Raw genomic sequence first — 26,265 nt, forward strand, 5'->3', positions numbered from 1 at the left:
GCTCTGTCTGGTTTGTGAACTGGTTCTGGAGGCACCAACAACAAACAGCCCCGTTTGCCAGAGGCCCCACTTGGAGGACTGTGCGCCCCGGTAGGCACCACGTGGCTCAGTCCCACCCAGGCTGTAGCACACATACACACATGCTGCTGTGCATGCCCACCCCAAGTCTGCCCACACAGGCTCCCCCCGGGAGCTCCATCCCAAGCTCAAAGCAGCGCTGGATGGGAACTGTCCTGGCTCTGCTCCCCCGGCTGTGCAGGGGGACGGGAGTCCTCAGGTGCAGAGGCAGCCCCGGCATCCTGTCCGTGGTTCTACCCTGTGGTAGAACAGCATGACGTAACCTACCATAGGGTAAAACCACTGGCAGGACACAGAGAGGTGGAGAGCAGGAGCCCCTGCACCAGAGCCGGGAGCAGCAGCTCCACAAAGGAGCGGAGGGCAAGTGCACGGCAGTCGAGTGGTGGAACAGCAGCAGGCAGGGAAGCAACAGCGCAGCACCAAGGCAGACACCCCAAGTGAGTCACTGGGGCCTGATGGGGGCACAGGACCCCCTTACAGCTGAGGCACAGCCTGCGCTCTGTATTAACACCACCCTCGGGGTAGGCACCACGCCTGGCACACACCAACTGTCCCAGGAAACACCAGTGCCTGTTGGCTGTGGGGAGAAGAAGCTGCTTCACCATCACACCATGTACCAGGGGCAGCAGGAGAGCTCACACTGGGTTCCCCAGCCCTCCCTGTGCCAGGTGCAATGCCTTCAGGGTGTCCCCATTCCTAAACCTCGCACTGTTTCCCACTGGAACACCCTTGGGCTCCTCTGCCCAAGCAGGTGCTGCAGAAAGGCTGGGGACATGAGGCAGCTGCCGGGCAGACTCGAGTGCCTTCACTGCCCTCAGGGCTCCACACCACAGTCCCATCCAGCAGCAGGTACACAGTCCAGCACCCGGTGCTCACCTGGCGATGCCACCATAGTCCAGGCCTTCCTCTCCCCGCATGATGATGTAGAGGCGGCGCCGCAGATCATACGGCTTCATGTTCATGATCTGGGGAGGAGCAGGAGAATTGTCACCAGTGGCTGGTGCAAAGGCTGGCTCCACACCTCCACTGTGGGAGCTGCAGCCCTGGCACCTCCTCACCTGCTGGAAGGAGTCCTCAAAGAGCGTCTGCCGGGAAACACTGATCTTCACATGGCTGGGCAACGCGTTCGACTGCAAGCAAGGCAGAGACACGAGGCTTTGTGCAGGCTGGCACAGCGGCTCCTCTCACCCACAGGGTCAGGGATCCATGCACCCGTCAGCACAGCAGCCCTGAGCCGGCGGGGCCCCCTGGCCACTCTACTCACATGGCAGAGGAAGCGGAACTGGTGGTACTTCCAGCGAAAGCTCCGGTCATACGCTCCCGGGGAGCCACCCTGCTTGCTCCTGCAAAAGCAGCACAGGCCTTGTCTCAGCATCCGTGCCTGCCCTGGTGTGAACTGCCTGGTGCCAGCAGCCTCATGGCCTGCCGGGCAGGAGGACGATCTCTGGGGTGCATCTCTCCTCTATCAGAGCCAAATGCGAGCCCTAAACCCACTGCTCAGTGCCTGTGCAACAAACCTGACCCACTTCCCCCGCTCTCTGTCATGCCCATAGGAAGGCATAAGCCGTGAGCAGGCAGCCCCAGCTCCCAGTGTGCAGCCTGGCTGCAGGACGAGGGGCTCAGCCCACACACACTTACCCAGACTCAAATCCTGGCCGCGGGTCCTTGAAGGTCGTGGTGCGAGTGTTGTGGTCCACAAAGTAGCGCACGCCCTCGTTTGTGTACTTCATCTCCCAGCCAGGTGGCAGCGGCGGCTCCTGGATCATCCTGACGACAAGGAAAGGTCACCAGGGAGACACCTCACCCTGAACTACAGCCCCTGTCATATTACAGCCTGCGGGGATCACCTTCAACTTGCAGCCCAGCTCTGTGCCCCGCAAAGGAAGGATTCACGGTATGGGATGAGCGAGCACCCGCCCGCACCCCAAGCCAGGAGCCCAGCCTGGGCTGCACTTTTGGCCACAGCTACATCTTCACCCTCTGTCTGCAGGACAGGCGGCCTCAGTGGAGGCCCGGGCCAGGTCTCTGGAGAACCACAACCCAGAGCTCTCAGGAGCCCAAGGAGAGCCCTGCAGGAAGGCAACAGGGCAAGGAGAAAGCACCTCTCTCTGCCCAGTCTTCCCTATCACTTCCTCATCTCTACCCTCAGCTCCTGAAAGCTGGAGAGCAGCCCCACAATGCCAAGGATTCCCACCTTCCCACCCTCCGGGGCTCCAGCACTGCCTGTGTGCTGCCTGCGGTTCTTGGTGCTTCTGGTTCCTCGGCACCGCAGCCTGCTCAGACCCCCAGCACGAACAGATCTCAGCTCCCAAACAGCCCATCACATGGAACTTCCAAAACCACAAGCATCCTTCCTGCTCTCCCCTCAGGCTGCCTACCCCTGTGTGCGAGGGTCTTCCCACTGGGTGGTCCGTGTGTTGTGGTTCACGTAATACACTCGCCCATTGTCCTGTCTCTTCTCTACAAGAAAAAGGAGAGGAAGCATTAGCTGGAGCGCCCCGGCCAGTGCTGATGCACAGTCCCAGCAACAGTCCTCCCCAGCTCAGAGAAGTCTGTCAGCTTCTCCATCCCACCGCCCACCAGCACTGCACTGGCTCACCTGGAAAAGGCAGAATAAAGCCCCTGTGTTTATTCTACATGCACGAGCTGCTGCATGTAGGCTCCAGGGAATTCCAGCAAGCAGGAAGTGCCATGGCAAAGGCCAGCCCTGCCAATGCACTGCTGGGCTGGCACAAGAGCCGTGCACCTCACTGGGCAGGGAGCACACGCACCCTCCTTCAGACGCTCGGTGCTCTGCAAGCCCACATCCCTCCCTGTGGATCTGCAGATGCTTCCCGAAATGCATCCCAACTCCCTGCATGGCCGTGCTGAACACTCAGAATAGCAAAAGCCTCCCAGCCACGGCTGGGCACCGTGTGCCCTGACCCACTGATGACCCTGCACCCACCCCACCAGCCCCTCTCATCCCACCTGCATGCCCCACGACCCTGCTCTGCCTCTCACCCCTGCACCTGCCTGCTGCACCCCCTCAGCCTGTGCGCCCCACACAACACACACCTCCTCCTGCTCCGTGTGCCTGCGTCACTCCCCACACACAAGGGCCCTGCTCCATGCTGCCCGGGACGCCCTGCACGCACACTGTCACCTCCCAGTCACCAGGCCCCCCTCACTCCATAGCACCACAGACTGCGGGAGCAGCTCCGGCACACCTCATGTACAGTGACTGGGACTGCATCCATCCCGGGCCCTCATCTCCATGCTGGGGATCCCCACCCCAAGGTGCTCCCCACCCCAAGGTGCTCATCCCCATGCAGAGCTGCGCCCTCCCCTCCAGTCTGCTCAGCCTGCATCAAGGATGGGGTCCCTCTCATTGCCGGTGCAGGAAGTGGACCACCCAGCACAGCAGCAAAGGCTCCAGCACTGTTCCGATACAAACCCTGGCCTTGGAGACCCCCTTAGCAGCCTTGAGCCTCTGTCCTGCTCATGCAGTTTTAACCCTTCTCCTATCCCCCCTGCCTGGCACGGCACAGCTCATCTGCACCCATGAGCATTCCAGCCTGCCCTCTCCAGGGATGCTCATACCATGGAGGGGTCTGCTCTTCCCTGAGGATGGCACAGGGACCTTGCAAAACCTCCCAGCACATGACGCTTGGCCCATGAGGGCAGCACAGCAGCCCAGCTCCAGCCAGATCCCAGCCCCACTGTGGATTGAGGCAGAGCATCCCAGAAGGCACACACAGCAGCAGGATGGATCCCCGCTCAGCAGAGGAGGGGTCTGGGGATGAGCAAAGAATTGGATCCCCAATCCTCTCCCCTCATCCAAAGAACAACCACAAGCACTTCTGCATTCAGCAGCTGAAAGAGGCTGGGAACTCCTCCAGGAGAGAGGGGGGAAAAAAAGCTGGATTTCAAATCAGAGTTCATGCTACTCACAGGCAGACTCAGCCCCACATGCACCAGAGCACAGGGAACACTGGCTCCTCGGTCACCATTCCCATTCACACCAGGGATGGGAGGGCAGGAGCCGCTGACAGCAGCACCCTGTGCTCCCAGGGTCCTGAGGAGCATCCCCATCGGGGCTGTGTGGCAAGCACGGCAGCAGGCAGGTGAGGTGGCTCAGTACTTACCCCAGCCAGGAGGAAGGGGACCGAGCGGATCATTGTCAGGCGGAGCACCGGATGACTAGAGACAACAGAGAGAGCCAGAACACAAAATAAACCCAGGGCAGGACACCGGGAAGCGCGGAACGCGGCGGGGAGCTGAGCTGCCCGGCTCCACTCACCTCCCCTGGGCCTGCCGCTCCCAGAGAACTGAAAAAAAAGCCACTTGCACCATGAAGGGGGGGGGGGGGGGGGGGGGGGCAAAGAGTTAAAAAATAAATAAATAAATGCAAAAATCAACAGCACAAACTAAACAGAGGCCGGGGCAGCCAAGGGCGCAGCAGGGCAGGGGCTGCGCCGCACGGAGGGCAGCGGGACAGACGTGCGCGGCTGCTGGTGTCCCGCCGCCTGTCCGCGGCAGATACACGTCCAGCCTCCTCCAAGAGCCACACACAGGAGGGGGAAAAAATATCGCAGGCCTTTCCAATGAAATCATTCCCGCAAGCCCAGTCCACGCCCAGCGCTTCCTGGAGGGCCGGCGGCCCCCTCCTCCCGGGCAGGGCGCGGGGTGCGGGATGCCCTCGCACTGAGGCCGCATTCATCCCACGCAGACGGGCGGCTCCGCGCTCCGCTGCCCCCCCCCCCCCCCCCGCGCAGGTTGGGGGCCATGCACAAAGCACCTTTCTTCTTCCCCCGGGCGGGCAAAGCCGAAGCCGTCACCCAGCCTGAACCAGGGGATGCCCCGGGACGGGGGAGCAGGCTGCAGCCCTGCCCCGCGACGGAGCCACCCCCCCCCCCCCCCCCCCGGCCCAGCTCCAGTGGGGGTCCCTGGGGATGGAGGTGCAGCCCCGGCAGTCGGGGTCCAGGGAGGAGGAGGCCTGCGAGGCTGCTAACAGTTAAATAAGAAACGCATTGTTACCAACAAGGCATTTTAATTGCACCTCCTGAAACCCAGCTGCCGGAGAGGGGCCGCGTCCCAGCCTCAGCGCTGGGCTGGGCATCGGAGGCAGCCTGGGCTCAGGAAATGCCAGGGCCCCCCACTCCGAGACAAAGCACCAGCACTCGGTGCACCCCTGGCAGCCCAACACCCCCGGGTGTCCTGGAGGATGACAGGGATGGGGCTGGCACAGTCCGTGCCTCTGCAAGGTGTCTTGTACCCTACCCATGTGCCAGGACAGGGCACAGAAGGCACTGCCCCAGCACGGTGTGCCTCGGTCTCGGGCAGTGTCCACTCTCTCCCTGCCCAGACAGGCTGGCCAGAGCCACAGCTGAGCCACGTCCAGAAGTATCACCTCCCTGTGACCTAAAACCAGCTAATTAAAATTAACAAAGCAGGGACACGAGCCTGGGGCAGGGGTCTGGGGATCCAGCCCTCCTGCAGTTATCCACAGCCCACGGGAACAACCTGATCCCTTGGTGCCAGGAAGGCTGCTCACTGCAAGAAATGCTGCATGCAGGCACAGCCTGGGGAGCCCTGTGTCACCGAGGTGGCTGAGTGGTCCCTGGCTGCACCCCGGCCCCCCAAGCCACGGGTCGCTGCAGGGGGCTGTGTGGAGAATGTGCCCAGGGCTGCAGCACGGCTCATCCATCACCTCCCCACCTTCCTCTCCCGGTAAGGAGAGCAAGTGGATGCTGGAGACAGGAGGGAAAGGCAATGCAGAAAGCCCCTTGGGGAAGGAGGCAAAGCCAGAGCCATCACCACTGGCGGATTGTACAAGAAGTACAATCGTTCCATCAGGCTAAATTTGGAGCACGAGTCCCTCCCTCTGCTCTCCACGGAGCCTGGCCAGGGCAAGTTGCACAGCACTGGAGCAGCTCCAAGGCTGGCACTGGTGGAAATGGGAGTAAGCAACAGACCTGGTCCCTGTTCAGCCTCCAGTGTAAGCCCCTCCATGCTGAGGGGCACAGGCTGGCAGTCGGCAGCAGAGCTGTGGCAGTCCTGCTCCCACTGCCAGGCTGGGAAGGGTTGTGAGCTGTCCAGAGAGACAGGCAGGGGGAGGAGAGGGGCAGAGCAGCCTCTTGCACCCCTGGGAGGAGCCCCAGTTGTGTCTCAAGCAGAACGGACTTTGCACAACTGCTCTGGCTGCACCCTTTCCCAAAGAGCACCCAGGCTCCTCACGGGAGCACAGAGCTCACAGCAGTGCTGGCTGGCACACGGCAGCCTCCTGGCTCCTCCTAGATGAGCTAAACACTGAGGAGAAGCTGGTCACTCCGCTCTGCCCACCTTCACCCCATACCTGCCCTGCCAGACCTCTGCCTCCTGGCCAGGGCCATGTTTTTCACCCTAGTGGCAACAGAGAGCACCAGGACATCACTACACTGGGAGGTGGAAATGCTCCAGCTTGGCTCTTTCCCAAGCGCTGCTCCCTGTGGCACGATGGCCACGAGCACCGTGCTGGTTATCAGAGGGTGCTCGCCACCACTGGAAGCCAGGTCCCAGCTCCAGTAGCAAAGGCAAGGCCAGGACAAGATGGGTCCCTGCCCAGGAACTACTGCCCTGCAGGACTGTTGAGGGTCCATTCCCCAAGCAAGGAAGTACAGCTACTCAGCCCATACCAGGAGTAAGGAGAAGCAGAGACAGCAGGAGAAGCTTGCCAAGCCCAGCAGTGCTTGCTCCCTGCACTCTCTGGTCCCCGGGCTCTAGCTGCCCTCACTCGCCATGTCAGCAGTTGCCCCCTGGGCCTGCTGCTGACTCCCGCTGCCACCCAGGACCCAACCACACTGTCCTCAGCCCAACAGAGACCTGGGGCAGGATAAGCTCAGCCCCAAGAGCCTCCTCTCCCGCTACAGACCAGGCTCCTATGGCTTCCTCATGCCAGCTCCGACCACATACAGCAAGTTCCACAAGCCCCGCAGGTCAGCAGCGAGGCTTGCCTGATAGAAAGAAATCATGAGAGATGTCAGAAGAAAGCATGCGCCCAGCCACGCTGGCACTGCAGGGACACTGCAGACAGGCTGCTGAGGACAGCTCCCACCACCCTTCAGGGCCGTGCAAGCTGCTTTGTTAAAGGGAAGTTACTCCCAGGCAGTTGTCCACATGCACAGGAGCTTGTGGGCTCTAACACAGCCCAACAAGCACCTCTCCATGCTCTGTGTCTCCCAGGCCAGCCTGGGTGAGACTGGTGGGAGAGCTGAGTGAGACCCCAACACCACCACCCCGGCTCTCACCTGGTACAGGAATCTTTGGCTGAACTGCTGCATGGCTCCTTGGAGCTGGTTTCGCTGGGACTGCCACTGCTCATAGTTCCTGACGTACTCAGCCGTGGGGCGCTGCCATGTGGTGGTGCGGGTGTTGTGGTCCACATAGTAGTACCTGCCTCGAGGATCCACACGCTTCTCCCACCTGGAAGCAGCAAAGGAAGATGTCAGTGCCTCGGCTCAAGTGAGTTCTGATGGCAGGTGCTGCCAGACAGCAACTGAGTGCAAACGCTGGTGTGAAGGCAACTAAAAGAACCCTTGAAGACGTGGGGAGGCACAAAAGACGACAGAGATGACGGTGGTAGACAGAGGAACCTCCCACTGTCCTTGTCTGAAGGCTGCTCCTGGAGGTACAGATGCCCTTGGGGCCCCAGCAGTTTGAGAACATTCAGCTGCTGCCCCAGAACATGCTGAAAGTACAACTGAGAGGAGCATGGGGTTACAACCCACTTCCCCAGCTGCCACACTCCCCTTGTGCTGCCCACACAGGGGCTCAGCAGAGGATTTGTGGCTGAGTTCTGCCTCTTGGAAATACAGGTGAGAAAAGGAGCTCATAGTCCTCCAAGGGAGGAAGACCCAAGAGCTGCCTGGGCGCAGAGGTCCAGCTATGGAGATTGATTTTTTATTGCACTCTGACACTACAGGCTGATTTCAGACTCTCTGCTCCTCTCTGAAGCTCTCTGTGAGAGGAACCCTCTGGCTCTTCTCACAAGACTAAGATACCCTTGAACATGAAACCTCTGTTCCCGGCTCCAGCATAACCACCAGTTTCACTAATGAAGGGGCTCTTTTGGACCAAGATCCACCAGAAGAAAATATAAAATACTAGTAAGACTTCTGCAAGGGCACATGAGGCCTAGATGGGATGCCTACTCACTAGCTGAGTTCACACCAGGATGCTGTAAGCATTCCTCCGAGATAGCTGACCTCCAACACAGGCAAGGCATTGGGTTGGAGACCTATGCAGGAGGGAAGGAGCAAACCTACTTTTCCAGGTAACAGCCCCCCTCTTTTAATACCAAACAAATTTAAAGCTGCTGTAGGATCAGAAAGCGGCTGCAGAGATCACAGCCCAACTGAAAGTAGTGTGCACCCACAGAAACCTGGAAGAGAACAGGACAGGTTTGTGTTTCACTCTCACACATTACACTGGTGGTTAAAGCACACGTCAGCCATTCCAGACTTGAACAAACTCAGTCTAGAGAACAACAGTTTGGCTGTATTGAGTTCTCTGCATTTAGGAGCACAAAAATTCAACAAGTTTCTGAAAAGCACATGGTTGCGTACAGCCTTTATGACCTGAAGATTGTTTACTCCTGCAAATGAAAGCATGGCCCTCCTGGACATGAGTTCTGCAGAGTGCTTCCTGCGAGTCTCATGGAGCTGAGCTGCACTGTCTTCTCAAGCACAAGCAGACCCCAGTGTGGCTGAGAACACAACAGGCCCCTCTGAGAAGGTGCAGGGCCCAGCTCCAGCTCAGGGCACACTGTGCATGCCTGCATCTGCTCACCAGGAGCTCAGCCCTCATCTACAAGTATCCAGGGAACATGAGACCCACCCTCTCTCTTCTGGTCCTCAGGGGGACATTGCTGGCATCCCATCCCAAAGGCTAACCCCTCTGCTCTGCCCATAAGTGGTTGTTTTGCTGCTCAAGTGTTCAGCAATTTCTGTGGACTGTTAAAAAAACAGATTGGAAGGCCTTTTCCATTTTACAAATGCTGAAAAGACCTTTCTGAGGATACAGCATGTGTTTTCAGGCCAGTAAACACTTGGTCATCTCACCCCATTTCTTTTCAGGAATTAAGAGACTTTCCTGCCACCTTCCCTCCTATTGTGCAGGTTCCTGTGTGTCTGCTACAAGAAGTTAGTTGAGTATCTGAGATGCCAACTGCCCCAAAGCCCCTTACCCTGGAGGAAGAGGTCTCTCCCATGTGGTGGTCTTGTTGTTATGGTCTACATAGTAGACTCTACCGTTAGGCAGCTCTCGCTGTTCCCACCTGCAAGAAGAAAAACAATGATGAGCCAGCTAATCATTGCAAGCCCAAACCCCAAACACTGAGGGGCAGCTATCAAAACAACCTGCTCTCTTCAATGCCATCCAGAGCAACTGCATCCCGCTCCAGGGTTCCCAGGCGCCTGTCCCCTGCTCCAAGGCCAGTGGGGGAGAGCAGCACCTCTTGGGATAGGATGTGGAGCAAACCCAAGGCAGACGAGATGGCGCCTGTTCTCTCCTAAACATAGATAAGCGAAGTGTTCAACTGGAACAAGCAATATGGATCCAGCAGCCGCAGCCCCTGCATCTTCAGGGCAGCCAGAGCCTTGCTGCCATCACCTACTAAGAGACATCACAGACCCCTTCATCTACTTTAAATTTTGTTCAAAAGGCCTCCCTAGCTGTTTGCACTTGTGCCCATCCACTTGCATCTGCACAGCCCAGTCTCCTCACCAGATCAGTGACTGTGAATAATTAATAATCATGTTATTAGCCAGAATGTCCAGGCAGCTGCAGCTGGTGGATTAGCAAGCCTACCTCCTCACATTGCTTAGCTCCAGCATTCTAATCTTTATTTAAAATGAAGAAAAAGAGCAGGTCTACATGGCAGTTGTTTGGCTTGCTAGATCAAGATGATCAGAGAGATGCTGCAGCAGCCTGCTTTCTGGAAACAAGCATCATTTGAAGCATAAATTCCTCATTTCCTCCAGAAAGTAGGAGGGTCGGCATAAGATTCCACACAGGTCAATTTTATGCCCTGTGAGCTTTTGATGTCGTTTTCATTTGGCTTCTCATAATATATCTTTAAAGGGGAGCCTTTGAGGTTGGGTTGGGGCTGAATTTTCCTCTTGGCAGCCCTCCTGCTCATTGCTGACAGATACTGCTCAAAGGCATCACATGGCCACAAGGGACTTGGTCAGAATTTGGTCCCTTTGGGGACCTGGTACAATTGGGAGGCCTGGCTTTACAAGGCTACACTGACACCCATGCTTTGCCTTAATTCATTCATGAAAGTGTATGCCCTGGCAAAGGTAAAAGCTCCACGGAGCACTGAACTTTCCTGTTAGCTTTTATCCTGCAACAGAGAGGCGAACTGGCAGCTGCTGACAGATCCAGTGTTCTCCTGCCATGCTTCCGCTCCCCAGGTATTGCTCCTGATTCAATCTTCAGTCTCAATAAATCATCACAAAAAAACTACAGAAAATTAATATACTAGCTTTTGTGACAGCAAGGGAAGAAACATGGGCTTGCAGAAAGCAGGTCTTTGTGAAGGAGAGGCTGTAAGAACTAATGTCCCTTCATGTAGCCTCGCACCAATCCTGCTCACACTCCCCAGGGGACATGAAGCCACCAAACAGTGACCTCAGCCACAAGCACAGATCATGCACATCGCAGCCTCGTCACAGCTCTCAAAAGTGGTGGGAAGGCACAAACAGGGACAGCTTCCACAGCATTCCCAAGCCTGGGCAGTGGGAACCGCAGTGGCCCAGCGGCCATGCAGTGAGCTCAGAAACCTCTGCCCTGGGCAGCAGGCACACTTGCACTCCGAGATAAGAGTCAGTTCCACGAAAGCAGTACAGGAACATGAATGCCAGGCTCGGGATTTAGCCAAGAGATTGTCTAACCCAAATCAGAGCTGCTGGCTTTGCTCCCGTGGGCTTCTCAAAAGCACTGTCAATGCATCTGCAGAGACCAGGTAACATCTGCAGACGTTGGTACCAGTCAGCAGCACTGAGTCTTTCTCACACATACAACAGGTACCAATAGGACACCAGTGGTGCCTTCTGATAGGAAGAGTCCAAGGCAGGAGCTGCGGTGCCCACACACGTTTGATGGCAAGGCACTGCCAAGCATAACACCATGCAAAGGAGAGACCACGTAAGAGCAGAGCCAGCACTACCCAGTGCTGTTGTGGCACCACAAAGTCCTTGTCTCTCCACCCCAGGGTCAGCCCTTTTCCTGGGTTACCCCTGGGCAGCACTGGGTGTTGTCAGAGGGGAAATGCCTGAAACTTCCTGTTCCTAAGGATGAACTCAGTGCTCCATGAACATGAAAGCACCGGACAGCAAAAAAGATTAAAATCTCTACAGGGAAAATCAGCATAGCTGCAGTTTCCTGAAGACACAAACACGTCCACCCCATGAGATGGACAGCAGAAGGTGCCCCGGGGCATCTTCAGGGAGGATGAAGGAAGTGTGCTGGCTCAGTGGGAATGCTGCTCATCACAGGCTGAGCTCTAGGGAAGCCTCTTCGCAGACTACTACCACAGGCACTTCAGATTGCCACCAGCAACCACATACAGACCTGGCACAAGGCTCAGGTGGAGGAAAACTATTCACAGACAAAACCCCAAGGCACAACTCCACTCATAAGGCTTTGCAGGAGTCAGCATCCCTTTAAGAGATCCTTAGATCAAATGAAGCATCACCTTTCCAAGGTCTGTTTTAGGTAACAACCTTCTCCGGATGGATCTAGAAGCTGCAGCACCACCTGCTTATAGCAAGGACAACCCCAGCTCAATGTCCTACCCATTCTGCCCACGCTGATGTGCGGTGCTTCAGACAAGGACGGGACCTCTCCCTTGTGCACACGGAACTGGTGGTGCCAGCAGCTGTTACCAGACGCAGGGGACAGGTCCTTCATACTCTTTAACAACAGGTTCTGTGACCAATAGGGCTCTCAAGACTTGCAAGTCCTATATGACAAGAGGCTCTCAAGCACCAGGTACCATTTCTGTGTCTTCTCTAGAGACCAGAAATCCCACAGTGAGGGCTCCTCTAGGCAGAGGGTTTCTGGACCCCGCTCAGATACTCCTCTGGGTGCCTCCGTGCCTGCAAAGAGCCACGCAGGACTGCGGAAAGCTGCTGGTTGTGGCAGCTACTGATTGCTGTCCTCTGTTCCCATATCACACCGTATACAAACAGGTGATCTCACACCCTATACAAGCAGAGGATAAGCTCACATGTTCCTCAGGTCAGCAGCTGGTGGTGGGGAAGTAAATTAGCTGACGGCTGCCTCACCTTAGGAACAAGCAAATCACCACCATTAAACAGCAAGCTGTGATGAGCTGTTGTCATTGCTGACACACAGCAACAGCCTGACAGACCGGGACACGGGGGACACTCATCCCTGCTCAGACCACCCTGCCCAGTATTGGCAGACTTCAGCCTTTTCCAGCTTCCCTGCACCCCACAAGGGACAGCTGGGGAGATGCGCAACCACGGGCTTTTCCTCTGGAGACCCCAAGTCCAGCTGGCATTCCTGCCCTGTGCCTGCTGCCACATGGCCACCAGCAAGGAAGATCAGTGCTTGAGCACCAGAGATGGGAGCTCTCACCGCTTGCTGCTGCAAGCACGGATCCTGCAATGTGTTCATCCCAACTTGCTCCCCCCCAGCTGCCCACAGGGCTCCAGACATGGATACCAGGAGCAACGGACGGAGCAAAGTGGCAGCAGTGAGGCAACCCTGCAGTCCAAACAAAACGCCCTCCTTATGTAAGAAACCACAGCCCCATGCCTTCTGCCAGGCAGCATAATGTACCTCTTTGTACGGGTGAGACAGCACTGTGTATACACACCGTGCTAACAGCAGCTGTCCCCGCGCAGGATCATCACTGATAGAAACCAGATGAGGAGCCAGCACCAATCCTGCTCTCCCCCCCATCACTACCACTCTGCTCAGAAGCCCCTACATGAGAAGCATGACCTGCACCAAAGGCACAGGGTGCCACGACCAGCAGCTCCTGTGCCACACACACTCCCTGGCTCCGCAAGGAACCTCTGCCCAAGCCAGGAGGATGTGAAGGAAGTTCTGGGCACTGCTGGGGCTGGAATTATTCACAACACCTTCCAGCACCCCCCAGCCCCTAGAACAGACTCCCAGTTGTGTGAGAGATGCCTTTGTGCCCACCACATCTGGTACAGATGCTCAGAAACAGCTATCTGAGCAGAATAAATAGCTCTGAGTCCCCACATGAACCCAGCCACTCTTGGCTCCATCTGCACGCAGCGCGGCACAAGCAGGGAGGCCGGGGCTCAGCACACTCACCAGCATGCAGTGGGAAAAGCTGCCTCCCCTGCAGAGGCTGAAGCACTGCCCATGCTCCCACGGATGAAAGGAGACACTGGCAGAATGAGGCAGAGCTTATGCAGAAAGCAGGAGGGACATGACAGCTTTCCAGCTCTTCAGCACTGGAGCGACTGGCAGCTCTGCAGGAGATGTTGCTCCTGTGAGTGGCAGGGCAGGAATGATTGCTCACGGGTTGTGCAATGCTCTGTGCACAGCCATCCCTTGGGAGCCAGGCCAGCAAGGGGCTATCCTGCACGGCTTTCTGCAGAGCACACTGCTGCCAGAGGTGAAGTGGCCTGGGTTTGTCAGCATCCCTTCTGCCTGAGACATTGCTGCCTTCACGAGCCCAGGCAGCCACAGCCTCATCTCCCAAGATGGGCCCCAAACCACCAGTCAAAGTAATGCCCTGGTGCGGTGAGCCAGCCAAAAATCAGCTGCCCTAGATCAAGTCTCAAGTGACCCCAGAAACTCATTTACACAACCCCAGGGCCACAGTGTTTTGTACAGTTCATGATTATCAAATCCCTGTTAGCCCAGAAGCTGGTCTGGCAGCTCAGGGCCGATCTCGCACCATGGAATCTTCAATTCTCTACTCTCCTTCACCTGGGAAGACCTTGGTACATGGTCTCTGCCTGACCAAGCAGGTCAGCTGCTACCCAAGCCAACCCAGCATGAGCATAGTTTAGACACCACATGCAAGAGGGACTTTGCTTTCTTTCCACCCTAGAGATCCTGCAGTCAGGACAGGGGGACACTGACACACACGGAGCTAATCAAAGGTGTCTCCAGAGATCCAAATTCCTTAAGCTGAGCTTGGAAGATGGCTCATTGTCCCTTCACTGCTCCTCTCCAGCCATCTCCCGAAGCACAACAGCTTTATCCTCCTCCCTGCTCTGACATGCACAGCGCGTGTGAGCACTGCAGGGAGACAGGCACAGGGAGGACACAGGCCACCCTTCCACCACGCTGGGCCAGATAAATGCATGTCTGGTGTCTCAGAGAGCCGTGCCTGCAACCTTTCTGAGTTTCAGAAACCCCAATCCTGAGATACCCGCGGGCTCCTCTCCACCCCAGGAAAGTAACAACAGCCTGTTTCCACCTTGGGCTGTGCAGAGGTGGGGAAAAGGAGACCTTCAGTCTACCTGGTAGTAGCAGAAAGGGGCACACGCGCTGGGTGGAATAAAGACCTTTTTCAGAGCACTGGACTTTTCCAGCTGCCTGGAAACAGGAAGCACCCAGGCCAGAGAACAGAAACCCTCACACACCCTGCATAAAGACACACTGAGCCGTTAACCCTAATTACCTGTGACTGACACACGAGCGAGGCCCTGACCTTCCAGGCATCGCCTCAGCCAAAGGAAAATAAACAGCTCCCTTCATAAGAAATACAAGCCATTTTCACCCCCGCCTCCCACCACCACTTTGCATTCTCAGGTCCAGAATTAAAGGTGTCTGAATTACAAGGGGAGAACAACCGAGCTGCAGCACAGAGGAGCTGAGCCCAGAGCCTGACTGCAGCCCCACCAACAGCCAGCACACCCACCAACACTGCTCGGCTAGCCCCAGCTCTCCTCCTGGCTCCTTGCCCGTGAAAGGAGTAGGATGCAGAACATCCACAAGAGGAAGACCAACGGGCACAGTTATGCGAGGGTGCTGCCCACCTCCCCCCAAAAGTGGCCAGCATCTCCACAGCATCTCTGGAGTGCATGCTCCTGTGCTCCTGCTCAGTGGAAGCTCCCTGTAAGTCCACACTGACCCTCTCATGCATTTTCTTTGGACTGATCCCTTCAGCAGCCACAGGAGAGCAGGGAAAGGACTCTGATGCGCCCCTGGGCATGGACACCATGCTGCAGAGGTGCAAATCACTGTATGCTACCCAAGACCCACAACAGACACAAATCAGACCCCAGCCCAGACGACGGATCCACAAGTGAAGCCACAAGCGGAGGGCTCCAAAGAGGGAGAACAGGCTGTGCCAGGTGGCAGGGATCCTCAACACACACCCCCAGGACAATTGTTTCCACCAGCTCCTGGTGCAGGACAGCCCCCTCCCTCAAACATCCTCTTCTTCCAGCACACAGCAGTGCCCCGGTTTGCTCATGTGCCGCCAGACCTAGCCTCTTCAAGGGAACAAAAGTCAAGCAGAAGGCAGAACTTACCCAGGGGGCAGAGCATCCAGGGCTAGCGCTGCTGCCCGGGCTGGTGGGGCACTGGAGCTGGAGGCTGACTCTTCTGCCTCTCCAGAACTGACCAAGGCAGGAAGGGCAGGAACGGCAGTGCCATCTGTCACGCTTGATGCTGCTGGGGTTGCCTCTGCTACTGGCCTTTCCTCCTCGATGTCTGTAGCACCCATGGCGTCCCCGTTCACTGGAAAAGCAGAAAGCAGAGATGCTAACACCCAGAAAGGGTGATGGGGGCCTCACTGACCTACTGCACCCACACAGCCCTGGAAGCAGAGCCCTAGTGGGTGACAGCCACTACCACCTGAACACAGGACTCGCATTGCTCCCAGCCAACAGCAATGGCAGCACGCCCTTCACCCTGCAGTTTGGATCCCTATGGGACCAACTGTCAACTGCCTTTGTCCCAAGAAAATAGCTCGCTATCTCCTCTGTAACTTGCAGAAACACTGCATGCCTGTTGGGAATTCAGGTAACAAGTAAGAGTTCAGAAACTGCTGCGGCAGCATCCCCCAGGCAGAGACGAGCCCAGGCTCAGCAAGTCACCAGCACTGGAAAGAGCTAAATATTGCTGGATTCCACTGAGCTTTTGGGAAAGGGACAGGGAAGAGAAAGAACAAAGGAAAATTACAAAGCAAACTGATAAGGAGAAAAATGCAGACAAAATAAAATGAAAGGTAATTTGTTTGACAAGTGTTTGTTAGACAGCCAAAACCCCTGAGTCTTGGCAGTCCACCAGAAGATAACTTTTGACACAAAACAGTCTAGCTTCGGTAACAAAATGAAAGCATTAGAAACAAACCAGAAACACTTAATAAAGAAGTAAGGCATGCAGACAGAGCGACACAAGTTAGACCTGAGAAACACAGAAAACTAAGCAAAGTACCTGTGTCTACAAGCCCAAATATTTAGAAGTATTGCAGGAAAAAGACTCAAATCAGTATAAACCCCAACATACAGGGCAGTAAAAAACTACAAAGTACTCTTCTACCCTGTAGAAGAAGCAGACTGCTCAGGACAGTTGTGCTTTGCAGCTGCAGAGTAGCAGGACAGCATCCTGCAGCACCAGAGGAATCCTGGTACTAAATCCTCAAACATCAGCAATTAAAGGAGCCCCTCAGGCAGCACCTACGGACAGTGAAGACTTCAGGTCAGCAGGCTCACAGCAACTTCCACCAGAGTCCTGCAAGACTGAGCTGAGGAGGTCTCTGCTACTCATTTCTAGGAAGCCTTGGAACTGGCAATTTTAGAAGCTTCAATCACACTGTGCAAGTCTTCAAATGGAACCTGCAGAATGTCCCAGGTAACTACACTGTGATCGGTTTGATCTCGGTCTTGGACAAAGCAAGGGAAAAGCTGATCCAAAGTTCACCTGATAAGGGAACACCCCAGGGGAACACAGGGCTAAGCAACGTGGCTGTGGAGAAAACATGCCATGAAAAAAATCTCCTTTTATTGTCCAATGACAATTAGAGCTGTGAGCAACAAGTACAATGGGGAACGTTCTTGCAACAGGCTGCTCAAAAAACATGATAACGTCACCAAGATGTACCAAGCTGAGGAGGAAGAGGTTGATTTCTAGAGGCATTCCAACAGAGCACAAGGAAGAGTGTCAGCCTTAATCCCAGCCACCCGAAACACTCATCTTCTCATCCTCCAGTGTAAAATCATCACCAACAGGACTTGTGGGAGACACGGAGGTTGTGTGAGTGGTAAACAGGGACCAAGACAGCACACTCATGAAGTCAGTGGGGAGGCTGGGGCTGGACCAATTAAATGTGCTTTAAACCAAACCAAGGAGCCAAGCTGTACCCGGGAATAAAACCACAAAAACTCTGTCCACAGCCTGAGGGAGTGTCCCCTGCACAGCGATGACACCGGGAAGGGCTGGGTGGGCACAGGGAACAGAACAAGACATTCACACCGGGTACAGCACTGCACCAAACCACAAAGACCAGCCACAGCCTGGGGAGAGGATCAGGACCAGGAGCACGAGCTAAAAGGCGACATTTCACATCAGCCTTCTGCTCCCCCTACTCCCAAATGGGGTTTGGCAAAATTCAAATTGTATTGGTCCAGATTTTCCCAATGAAACAGAAATAAAAAATTAAAATCTTCCTTTTGGGTTGAACAAACCATTTCCTTCTCTCCAAATGAAGCACTGCACTTTGTGCGGTTCTTTTGCAAGACAAAAGGGAAAGAAAGGACACTGCTGCCTGCAGCAGCAGTGCAGAGGAGCAGGAGATGCTGCACTGCTTGGCCAGCTGCACGCGAGCCAGAAAACACACAGGCTGCTTGTGGCTTTGCAGTCAGGCACTCGGCAGGTCCCAAGCCCTGCTCCACAAGGGATTTATGGCTTTGTGGACAAACCCAAGAAAAGACAGAGAAACCTTTCAAAAAATACCCACTGGTGTACGAACCAGCCCCCGGCTGAGGAGTGGGTGTGCTTTCTGTGATGCTTCAGGGAGAGCTCTTCTCCCCATGTCAGGGGGCAAAAAGCTCCAAACATCTCCACTGAAGACTGATGGGCAAATTCCTCTGAATGCTCCCAACCCTGAAAAAGGATCACTTACTGTAGCACCGGCGATATTTCTGTCCCAGTATCCTTCTGAAAAGCTGGAGCTGGATACAGCCTTTTTTGACAAGGAGACTCCAGAGAGGAGCCACAGAAATCATGCACAAGGGGTAGAGCAGACTCTACCAGTGCGCTCTGTGGAGCTGCCCAGCTTATCAAAAGTAAAATCAGTTAAAAATCAATCAGTTCCCAGGGAAGAAATGTTCCCAGGCACCACAAGACCAACCTGGTCTAGTGGAAGGTGTCCAACCCTTGGCAGGGGGTTGGAACTAGATGATCTTTAAGATCCCTTCCAAACCATTGTATGATCTTAGCAGAAACGCATTTTCCCCCACAGGAGCCCCACAAGCTCTGGTTCCCCCCTCCCACAGGTGCTGGTTTACCTGTGCCGTTGACCATGCCATTGGCCATGCCGTTGGCCACGCTGGTGTGCTGCGTGCCCTTGGCCTGCTGCCGGTGCCGGCTCCTGGCGCCGGGACTTTGCTCTCCACTCCCCACGTTCTGCCTAGCGACTCCTGCCACATGTCGGTGTGTCCTGCAAGGGAAAGGAACACAGGAGGTGAGACGCAGCACAAAGAAAGCCCCACTCCTGCCTTTTTGCCTCAGTCCTGTGCTGCTTAGGTGCAGTTCTGGTGTCCTCAACATAAAAAGGACATGGACCTGCTGGAACAAGGCCAAAGGAGGGCCACGAGGATGATCAGGGGACTGGAGCACCTCCCGTATGAAGACAGGCTGAGGAAGTTGGGGCTTTTCAGCCTGGAGAAGAGAAGGCTGCGTGGGGACCTAATAGCAGCCTTCCAGTACCTGAAGGGGGCCTATAGGGATGCTGGGGAGGGACTCTTCATCAGGGACTGTAGTGACAGGACAAGGGGTAATGGGTTAAAACTGAAACAGGGGAAGTTTAGATTGGATCTAAGGAGGAAATTCTTTCCTGTTAGGGTGGTGAGGCACTGGAATCGGTTGCCCAGGTGGGTTGTGAGTGCTCCATCCCTGGCAGTGTTCAAGGCCAGGTTGGATGAAGCCTTGTGTGGGATGGTTTAGTGTGAGGTGTCCCTGCCCATGGCAGGGGGGTTGGAACTGGATGATCTTAAGGTCCTTTCCAACCCGAACTATTCTATGATTCTATGATTCCCCCCCAGCACAGACATCTGTTTCCCCCAGGGAAGATGCAGCCACGTGCCTCTGCTCCTTCAGCAGTGCCCTGAACTTCCTGCTGCTTACTGAGACCTGCCCATGGGTCCCAGCACCCACCTACCAGTGGCAGAGTCCGATGGACAAGTAACCTGGGTGACAGTCACCTTGCATTTGCTTGCAGCGCTCACCACAGCCACCCGACCTGCTAAAGAACAGCCCCAGGCATTCATGGCCAGAAATGCGCCTGCGGCACTGAACTGGTTTGCTCCATCCACAGATGCAGCAGGGATCCCAGGAGAAATCCCCTGCCAGCACCAGCTCCTGCACCACAGTGGGAACCCTCACTGGTGCCTCCTGCCCAGCTACAAGCCTTGCACAAGGCGAGGAAGGTGCAAGTGTTTGCTGCTGCTGGGACAGCCATGGCCTCTGGCAAAGGAGGGAACAAGCAACTGGAAAGATGACAGCTTCAATCATAGCACAAGTTGTGACCAGCTCAGATGTGACTGCATCTCCCAGGGGGCTTCTCTTCATGCTCTGCTGGAGCTCCCTGCCTTGGAGGCCGGGGCAGCCTGACCTCTGTGGGCAGAGTGCCTGCAGCCCCCCCAGAGCAAACTCTCCCCATCTCACAGCCCTGAACCCCAGAGGCAGCCCGGAGGCATTGAGGAAAAGGCTGGGGTTTCATGTGCATGAAGAGACTGGTTGTTACTGCAAGCAAGGAAGGGGACAGGGCAGGAGGGGGATGCTGCCTTCCTGCATCCAGGGCCAGGGGACCAGAGGCAGAGCTTGGCCACCTCCACCTAGGATCACAGCAGAGGGCTGTGACCACAGAGGGCGAGGACGGCAGGGATGAGGAATTCTGTCTGCCCCAGCCAAGTCCTCCCCTTAAAAGGGCAAAACCCGCAAACTGTCCCCACATCTCAGGGCTGGAGCTGGGAGGGGACAGAAGCTTGGCCGTGGCTGGGTGCATCATCAGTCATACCACCCTCACCAGCTCCAGCAAGCCCTTGGTTCCTCCCACTGGCTCCAGAGCCGCTTACAGCAGTGGGCAGAGGAAGGGCTGGGATCAGGAGAAGACATGGGAAAGTAAGAGGTGGTTGTTGAAAATAAATCAGATAAGAGCCACGGGCAGAGGAGTCCATGAGCAGAAGCCACTGTGACCGCTACGAACAGCTCCAGATCTTCCCAGGAGGGCAGCCCCACAAAAGGGCTCCTCAGACACTGAACCCAGCCCAGAAACCCTGGCTGCCCCCAGGACATCACTACGTGCTGGGGGTTGGCTTTGGCCAACAGGACTTGAGGACTTGGAGCTGCTGCTGAGGCAGAACAGGCTCCTCTTCCCCCAGTCAGGAGGTGAAGGCTGACGCTCACTGCCTGCCCATGGGGCTCAGTAGGGCACAGTGGCACCACACACCTCCCAAAAGCCATACAGGACCCACCTCTGCACATTCACCCCATGGCAAGGCTGGGAGGCAGTGTGGCCCCCCCAGAGCCCCGGCCAGAGGGGAGCAGGGCAGGTGGTACCACGGCACGAGCTGGTCGCACCGGGAGCAGTGCCCGAGGCAGGGGATGGATCTGGTCCCTGCCCTACTCAGCACAGATGAGCTCAGAGCTGTCCAGAGAGTTTTTAGAAACCAAAACAGGATGTTTCCAGGCTGCCAGCCGGCCACACAGGGTTACCAGGCCTGAATTAGGCAGCCCGCCACCCAGCCCAGCCCTCCTACGACTGCTCCCATCTGGGCATTGTCTTTTAATAGATGCATGGAAACAAACCCAGTGAGAGCAGCAGGGCTGGGAACATGCTACTAAAATAGGAGTGGGGAGAAAACAAGGCAGAGCACAAATGGGAACAGCCTCTTGCAGCCATGCCACTGGGACAAAACAGGGCTTGGGGAAGGCAGCCCATTACCCAGGCAGCTGACAAGACCCCTGCTGTGCCCCACTGACCCTACCAGGGGTGACCGCCCCATCGTGTGCTCTGCACCATTGCCCCTCCTGGCCTGTAGGCAAACGGAGCAGATCATGCCAAAGAGGAAAGTGGTGTCAGGCAGGGAGACATCAACCTTTTGCCTCCCCACCTTCTGGCAAGGCAGAGCCCCCACGCCACAGTGGCTGATGTGGGATCTGGGCATGAAACGCAGATTTTGGCCACCTAATCCTGCTGCAGTGGCCAAAAGGTCCTGACAAGAGATGCCAGGATAGGTGACTGCACCGGTCTCGATCCCCCTCAGCACACCAGATACCAAACTGCAGCCAAAGAGGAGAGAGGGCAGCAAAAGCAGCCAGGAGCCAGTGCTGCCTGCAGGGAATCAGGCACAACCACTGGGAAACACAACCAGGAGAGCCCCGGTGCCACATGGGCTCCCAAAACATTGAGCTGAGAAATTCCCCCTGCACCTGCAAAAGGGGGAGAAACCAGCCATGTCCCCAGCATCCAGCCCTCACACCTGCAGTGCCTGGAGCAGAGATGGCACCAGTGCAGCACCACCCTTGAGCTGGGGCAGGAGAACAGCCCTTCGCCCCATGGAGGCAGGATGTGCATCCAAAGAGCCACCTGGCTCCAAAACCCTGAACCTGGCTCTGAAACCCTGAACCCAGTTTATTCCTGTTACCACCCCCCAACCCCTTCCAGCTGACCCCAGACCCATCTCCCAGCTTGTTCCCCAAGGCCCTGAGCAGCCCCCTGCAGCGTCAGGCAGCTCACCCACCACACAGCACTGCCTGCCTCCCCTCTGCCTGTGCCAGGGCTGCAACTGGTGACCACAGCCTTTTATTATTGCTGTGTCACACCAGAAGCCACACGCCTGGGGACATAATGCACCCACATGTGGGGCTTTGCAGAGCAAGAGGTCTCACAAAGGGAGATACTTCATCTGAGGGACCCAGGCCTCAGGGATGCTCATGCCCATCACAAGCTGGGAGGTGGCTTTTGGACATCACAGAAGCACAGAAATCAAAGGATGCTTCACTGAAGGAATCACTGGAGCTTTCACGAGCTTTTGACAGGTGACAGCAGTTCCTCACAACCAAGCCTAGATAATAACACCAACATGATTCACCAGCTGAAGCCTCTGCATAAGGCGAGCAGCAAACCAGGCTACTTCATTCCGTGCTGTCAGAAAAGGCCCCTTTGGCCACCACAAGACAAATTTGAGATTGTGGCAACTCTCTCGGCACCATGGTACCACTCTCAGCTGGGGACCTCTGGGCACTGTTTTCACTCTGAACAGAGGGCTGTGGAATTTCACACCCCATCACCAAGATTAGCAGCAAATCCCAAGATGACATTTGTTCAGGAGAAGAAAGAGAAGTCCTGATCAAGCAGTTTCCCTTGAGGGGACAGTGTAGAAATAGCTGAGGAGCAAAGAATGACCCTTTTCTTTCCATCCTGCCAGTGAGCAAGTTTGCCAGCATCCATCACCAAGCCCATGAAAATAAACATGGCTCTGTGTATAAACAGAGCAAACATCAAACAGCATTCCCAAGCACAAAGGACCCATCCTCTACTCTGCAGAAGGCAGCTGCCTCCACGGTGGGTACATACAGCACCAGTGGTCTGCCCCATGTAGCAGTACTAGTGGAATTCTGTCCAGAACAACCCTAAAAATTCAGGTGACTGTAGGATGAACTGAAAACTTCCTGGGCAGTTTCCTGTGCCAGAGCAGCCATGGGATTTTTAATGATGACAAGCACACCTGGAAGGTCTCTGAAGGTCCCCTGAAGAAGCACTGGCCAGACCTCACCACACTTATCTCACATGCTGACAGGTCAAGAGGACACCAAAACCAGGAACTACTTACAGATCATCCATAAGCAGTTAGGAATTAGGAGCAAGCAGTCATCAGGCTGAGCCTCCCAGACTACAACTTCCTTACATGTTTTCTAGGACCTATTGATAGCTGCTAAGTGGCTGCAAAGTCCAGCTCCTGTCAGGACACTGAGTACTCTCTCACCCCTTAGAAGGCTTTAGCACCTGGACAGCAGGAATCCAGAGGAGCCACCACAACAAAAGGGCACAAACTGCATTCAGCAACCTGCTCCCAGTCTGCTGTTCCACTTCCTCCTTGGTGGGAGACAAACCCACAATACGGAAGGACAGGGTCTCACTTCAGAGTCAAAAACATTTTTCCCCTTCACTCATCTCTTGCATGTGCCTGGCAGAGGAAGGAGTAGGGGAAGGGCTCAAGGTATGGAGCTTGCTGCTGGGAGTGCTTCTAAGCCTGGGGGCATGCAGAACCACGCATCAGTACGCTGCAGGCACCCTCTCTACAGGCACACTTCTAACCAGAACATCTGTATAGGCTGCTGGGCCACTGCCATGCTCTGGAAATATAAATAGGTGTTAAATTCAACTCCATGTTGAGAGTGTGACATGTCTCTCAATAACCACAGCTCCAAAAGGAGCAGCGCTGAGCCACTCCAGCCCAGCAAGAAGGAAAGGAAGGGCACAGTGCCAAGCAGAGGATGGCCTGGCGCCCAAGCAGCTCATTTCCTTTGGAAGCAGCTGTTATTTCCCTGCAGCTTTGCTTGCTCTGCTTCTCCCGTTCTCCCTGGACTTTCCACAGCATCCCCCTGTGACCATAACCTGCAGGGGCATTGTGCTTCCCAGCCTGGCCCAGTGCCTTGCTTGAGGCAAGAACCAAGGTGCCTATAACAGGAACGGACCCCTGCAGACCAGCTGGTTTGCTTATCACAGCCTGCTCCATCTCCCTAAGTGGACCATTCCTTCAGCTGCCAATAGAGCAACTGGTGGAAACTGCCAGGGCCATCACAGACCTGATATTCCTTGAGAAGCACATACTTCAAAAGCGGCTCACATCAGCTGCACCTCACCTCCCACTCTGTTGTCCTTCAGGAGGTTGGCCTGCTCCAAACCTCCCGTGGGCTGCTTTGCTGGTGTTCACTGGAAGACCCAAAGCAGCATTTGCTGCACAAGGACAAGCCATACACTCCCCAGCTGCCTCAAGGCCCCAGCAACTGCTGATAACTGAACTGTGAGGACCCTTACCTTGGTCTGCTTCCAAAGCAGTTTGCACTGGGAGGCTGGTGTCTGCCCTCCATGGCTGCAGCCATGCTGCCAGGATCTCTTCCAGGCAGCTGAGACCCTGAATTGGTGAAGAAAAAGTGGGTGATGAAAATGACTGAGACACCTACTAGTTCTACCCTCCTTCCCTTCCTCCTTCCAGAAGGGACCAGAACACAGGGACCCTTGCTTTTACGCTGAGGTGCTCTCCTTGCCCACTTCTGTGCCATGGCACAGCCCATCCCTACAGTATCCCATGGTTCCAAGTGCAGCACTAGGAAGATAAATGCAGAACTGGCAGCACCAGGAGAGTGGCCACATTTGCAACTCCCACATTTAGAATCACAGATTCACAGAATCATAGAATAATTAGGGTTGGAAAGGACCTTAAGATCACCTGGTTGCACGGGCAGGGACGCCTCACCCTAGACCATGCCACTCAAGGCTCTGTTCAACCTGGCCTTGAACACTGCCAGGGACAGAGCATTTACAACTTCTCTGGGAAACTTCTGCTCGTGCCTCAGCACCCTTCATCTCCCAGCGAGAAGAGAAGGAGCTAAAGGAAAGCAATGCAGCAGCCCCTGTTCAGCACAAACTCTACTCGCTCCCCTGACAGACATCAGCCAATGTCTCCGCACACACTCTGCACAGGGAGCCCTTTTTGGGGTGCATTAAATACAGAAACCCTTTCCCACAGAGGGCAGCGAGGGAAGGGGCTGAGCTGCATGGGCAGCTGGTGGACGGCTGGAGCAGGGCCTCTCCTCTCAGGCCACTGTGCCTGTTGACGCTCCTGCTCCTGCCCCACCACACACTCGCTCCCACAGGAGCCCGTGCACAGGACAAGGGTGGGAACAAGACTGGAGCCTTACCTGGGAGAGGAGGTGGCTGTTGGCACTGAGACGCTGGCTCGGAGGTGCCAGGGGTGCTCTCAGCCTTGCTGCTGCTCACTGCCTCGAGCACAGAGCTGCCGCATGCATGTGGAGCCGGGCGGCACTCACCCTCTGTCACGGCACTGCCATTAGGCAGGTTTCCCAGATCAACAGTGGGCCCATCCAGGAAAATCGTCAGCTCCCTGCCGGAGACAACGCTGCCTTTGTTCTCCGTCTGCAGGTCCAGGGTCAGCTGCCTGTTCTCCACTTTGGAAGATGAGAGGACATGGAGAAAAAGACCAAGCAGTCATCACTCAGGATGCCAACCGTGGATGGCTCCACCACCCAAGTTCCCCCATGAGATGGAATGTTAGCCTCCTAGTCCCCTCCAAGCACTCCCATATCCCCAAAGGACAATGTGCCCAGTCCATCAGGACAAGCACCACCAGCAGTGGCTCCACACCTACGTGTACCTACCAGCCCCAACACTGGCTCCAAGGAAGAGCCATCTTCACCAGCCACTGCTCGCAAAGCTGGGTCCCACCACCCTGTTACATGGGGATGCAGCTGCCACAGGGGCCCTTGCTGTGGCAGCTGACACCACCATGGCTCACACACCCAGGAGCCGGAGCTGTAGGGGAGACTGTGTCAGGAAAGCCAAGGGATTCATCTGGTGTGGAACAACACACGAGGCAAGAAGGGTTCTGCACGAGGGCAACTACCAGCAGATGCCTGGGACTTGAAGCAGGCTGATAGCTACATGCTAAAGGATGCCTGAAGCCCTGTCCTGCTGCAGAAGAACAAGCAGCATCTTTCAGAATCAGGAGTATCCTCATGCCTAGAAAACCTAGGTAAGCAGCAAAGGAAGACCCCAAGCACATCCCTTCATCAGCATCCACGCATATCAGTGAACAAAACTGGCACAAAGGGCTGTTGCCCTCAAACAGAAGCACTACTGCAGCATCAGACCACCTTCACAGGAGCTTCTGGAGCGGGTGCCATGGGCTGGGAGGCTGCTGGAGGTAACTGCCAGCTCCACTCCCCCCCCAT

The 26,265-nt window shown here is 55.8% G+C and overlaps 1 protein-coding gene across 3 annotated transcripts in view; it reads right to left on the reverse strand.

Moving 5' to 3' along the window:
• WWP2 (WW domain containing E3 ubiquitin protein ligase 2) overlaps positions 1-26,265 on the reverse strand; it is a 42,302-nt gene that overhangs the window by 6,199 nt on the left and 9,838 nt on the right. For 2 of the 3 annotated variants that reach the window (XM_065661244.1, XM_065661245.1), the window contains exons 5-16: positions 25,216-25,482; positions 24,332-24,428; positions 18,576-18,727; positions 15,597-15,804; positions 9,284-9,373; positions 7,347-7,521; positions 4,206-4,260; positions 2,457-2,538; positions 1,717-1,845; positions 1,343-1,421; positions 1,137-1,208; positions 955-1,043 (exon numbers count right to left, since the gene is read on the reverse strand). In XM_065661244.1, the coding sequence (XP_065517316.1) occupies positions 955-1,043; positions 1,137-1,208; positions 1,343-1,421; positions 1,717-1,845; positions 2,457-2,538; positions 4,206-4,260; positions 7,347-7,521; positions 9,284-9,373; positions 15,597-15,804; positions 18,576-18,727; positions 24,332-24,428; positions 25,216-25,482 (1,495 nt within the window). Of the gene's footprint in view, positions 1-954; positions 1,044-1,136; positions 1,209-1,342; positions 1,422-1,716; positions 1,846-2,456; positions 2,539-4,205; positions 4,261-7,346; positions 7,522-9,283; positions 9,374-15,596; positions 15,805-16,074; positions 16,167-18,575; positions 18,728-24,331; positions 24,429-25,215; positions 25,483-26,265 lie in introns of those variants that run through there. The other variant, XM_065661246.1, reaches the window with a different exon arrangement.

This window comes from Lathamus discolor, chromosome Z (assembly GCF_037157495.1).
Source record: "Lathamus discolor isolate bLatDis1 chromosome Z, bLatDis1.hap1, whole genome shotgun sequence".
Classification (NCBI taxonomy): domain Eukaryota; kingdom Metazoa; phylum Chordata; class Aves; order Psittaciformes; family Psittacidae; genus Lathamus; species Lathamus discolor.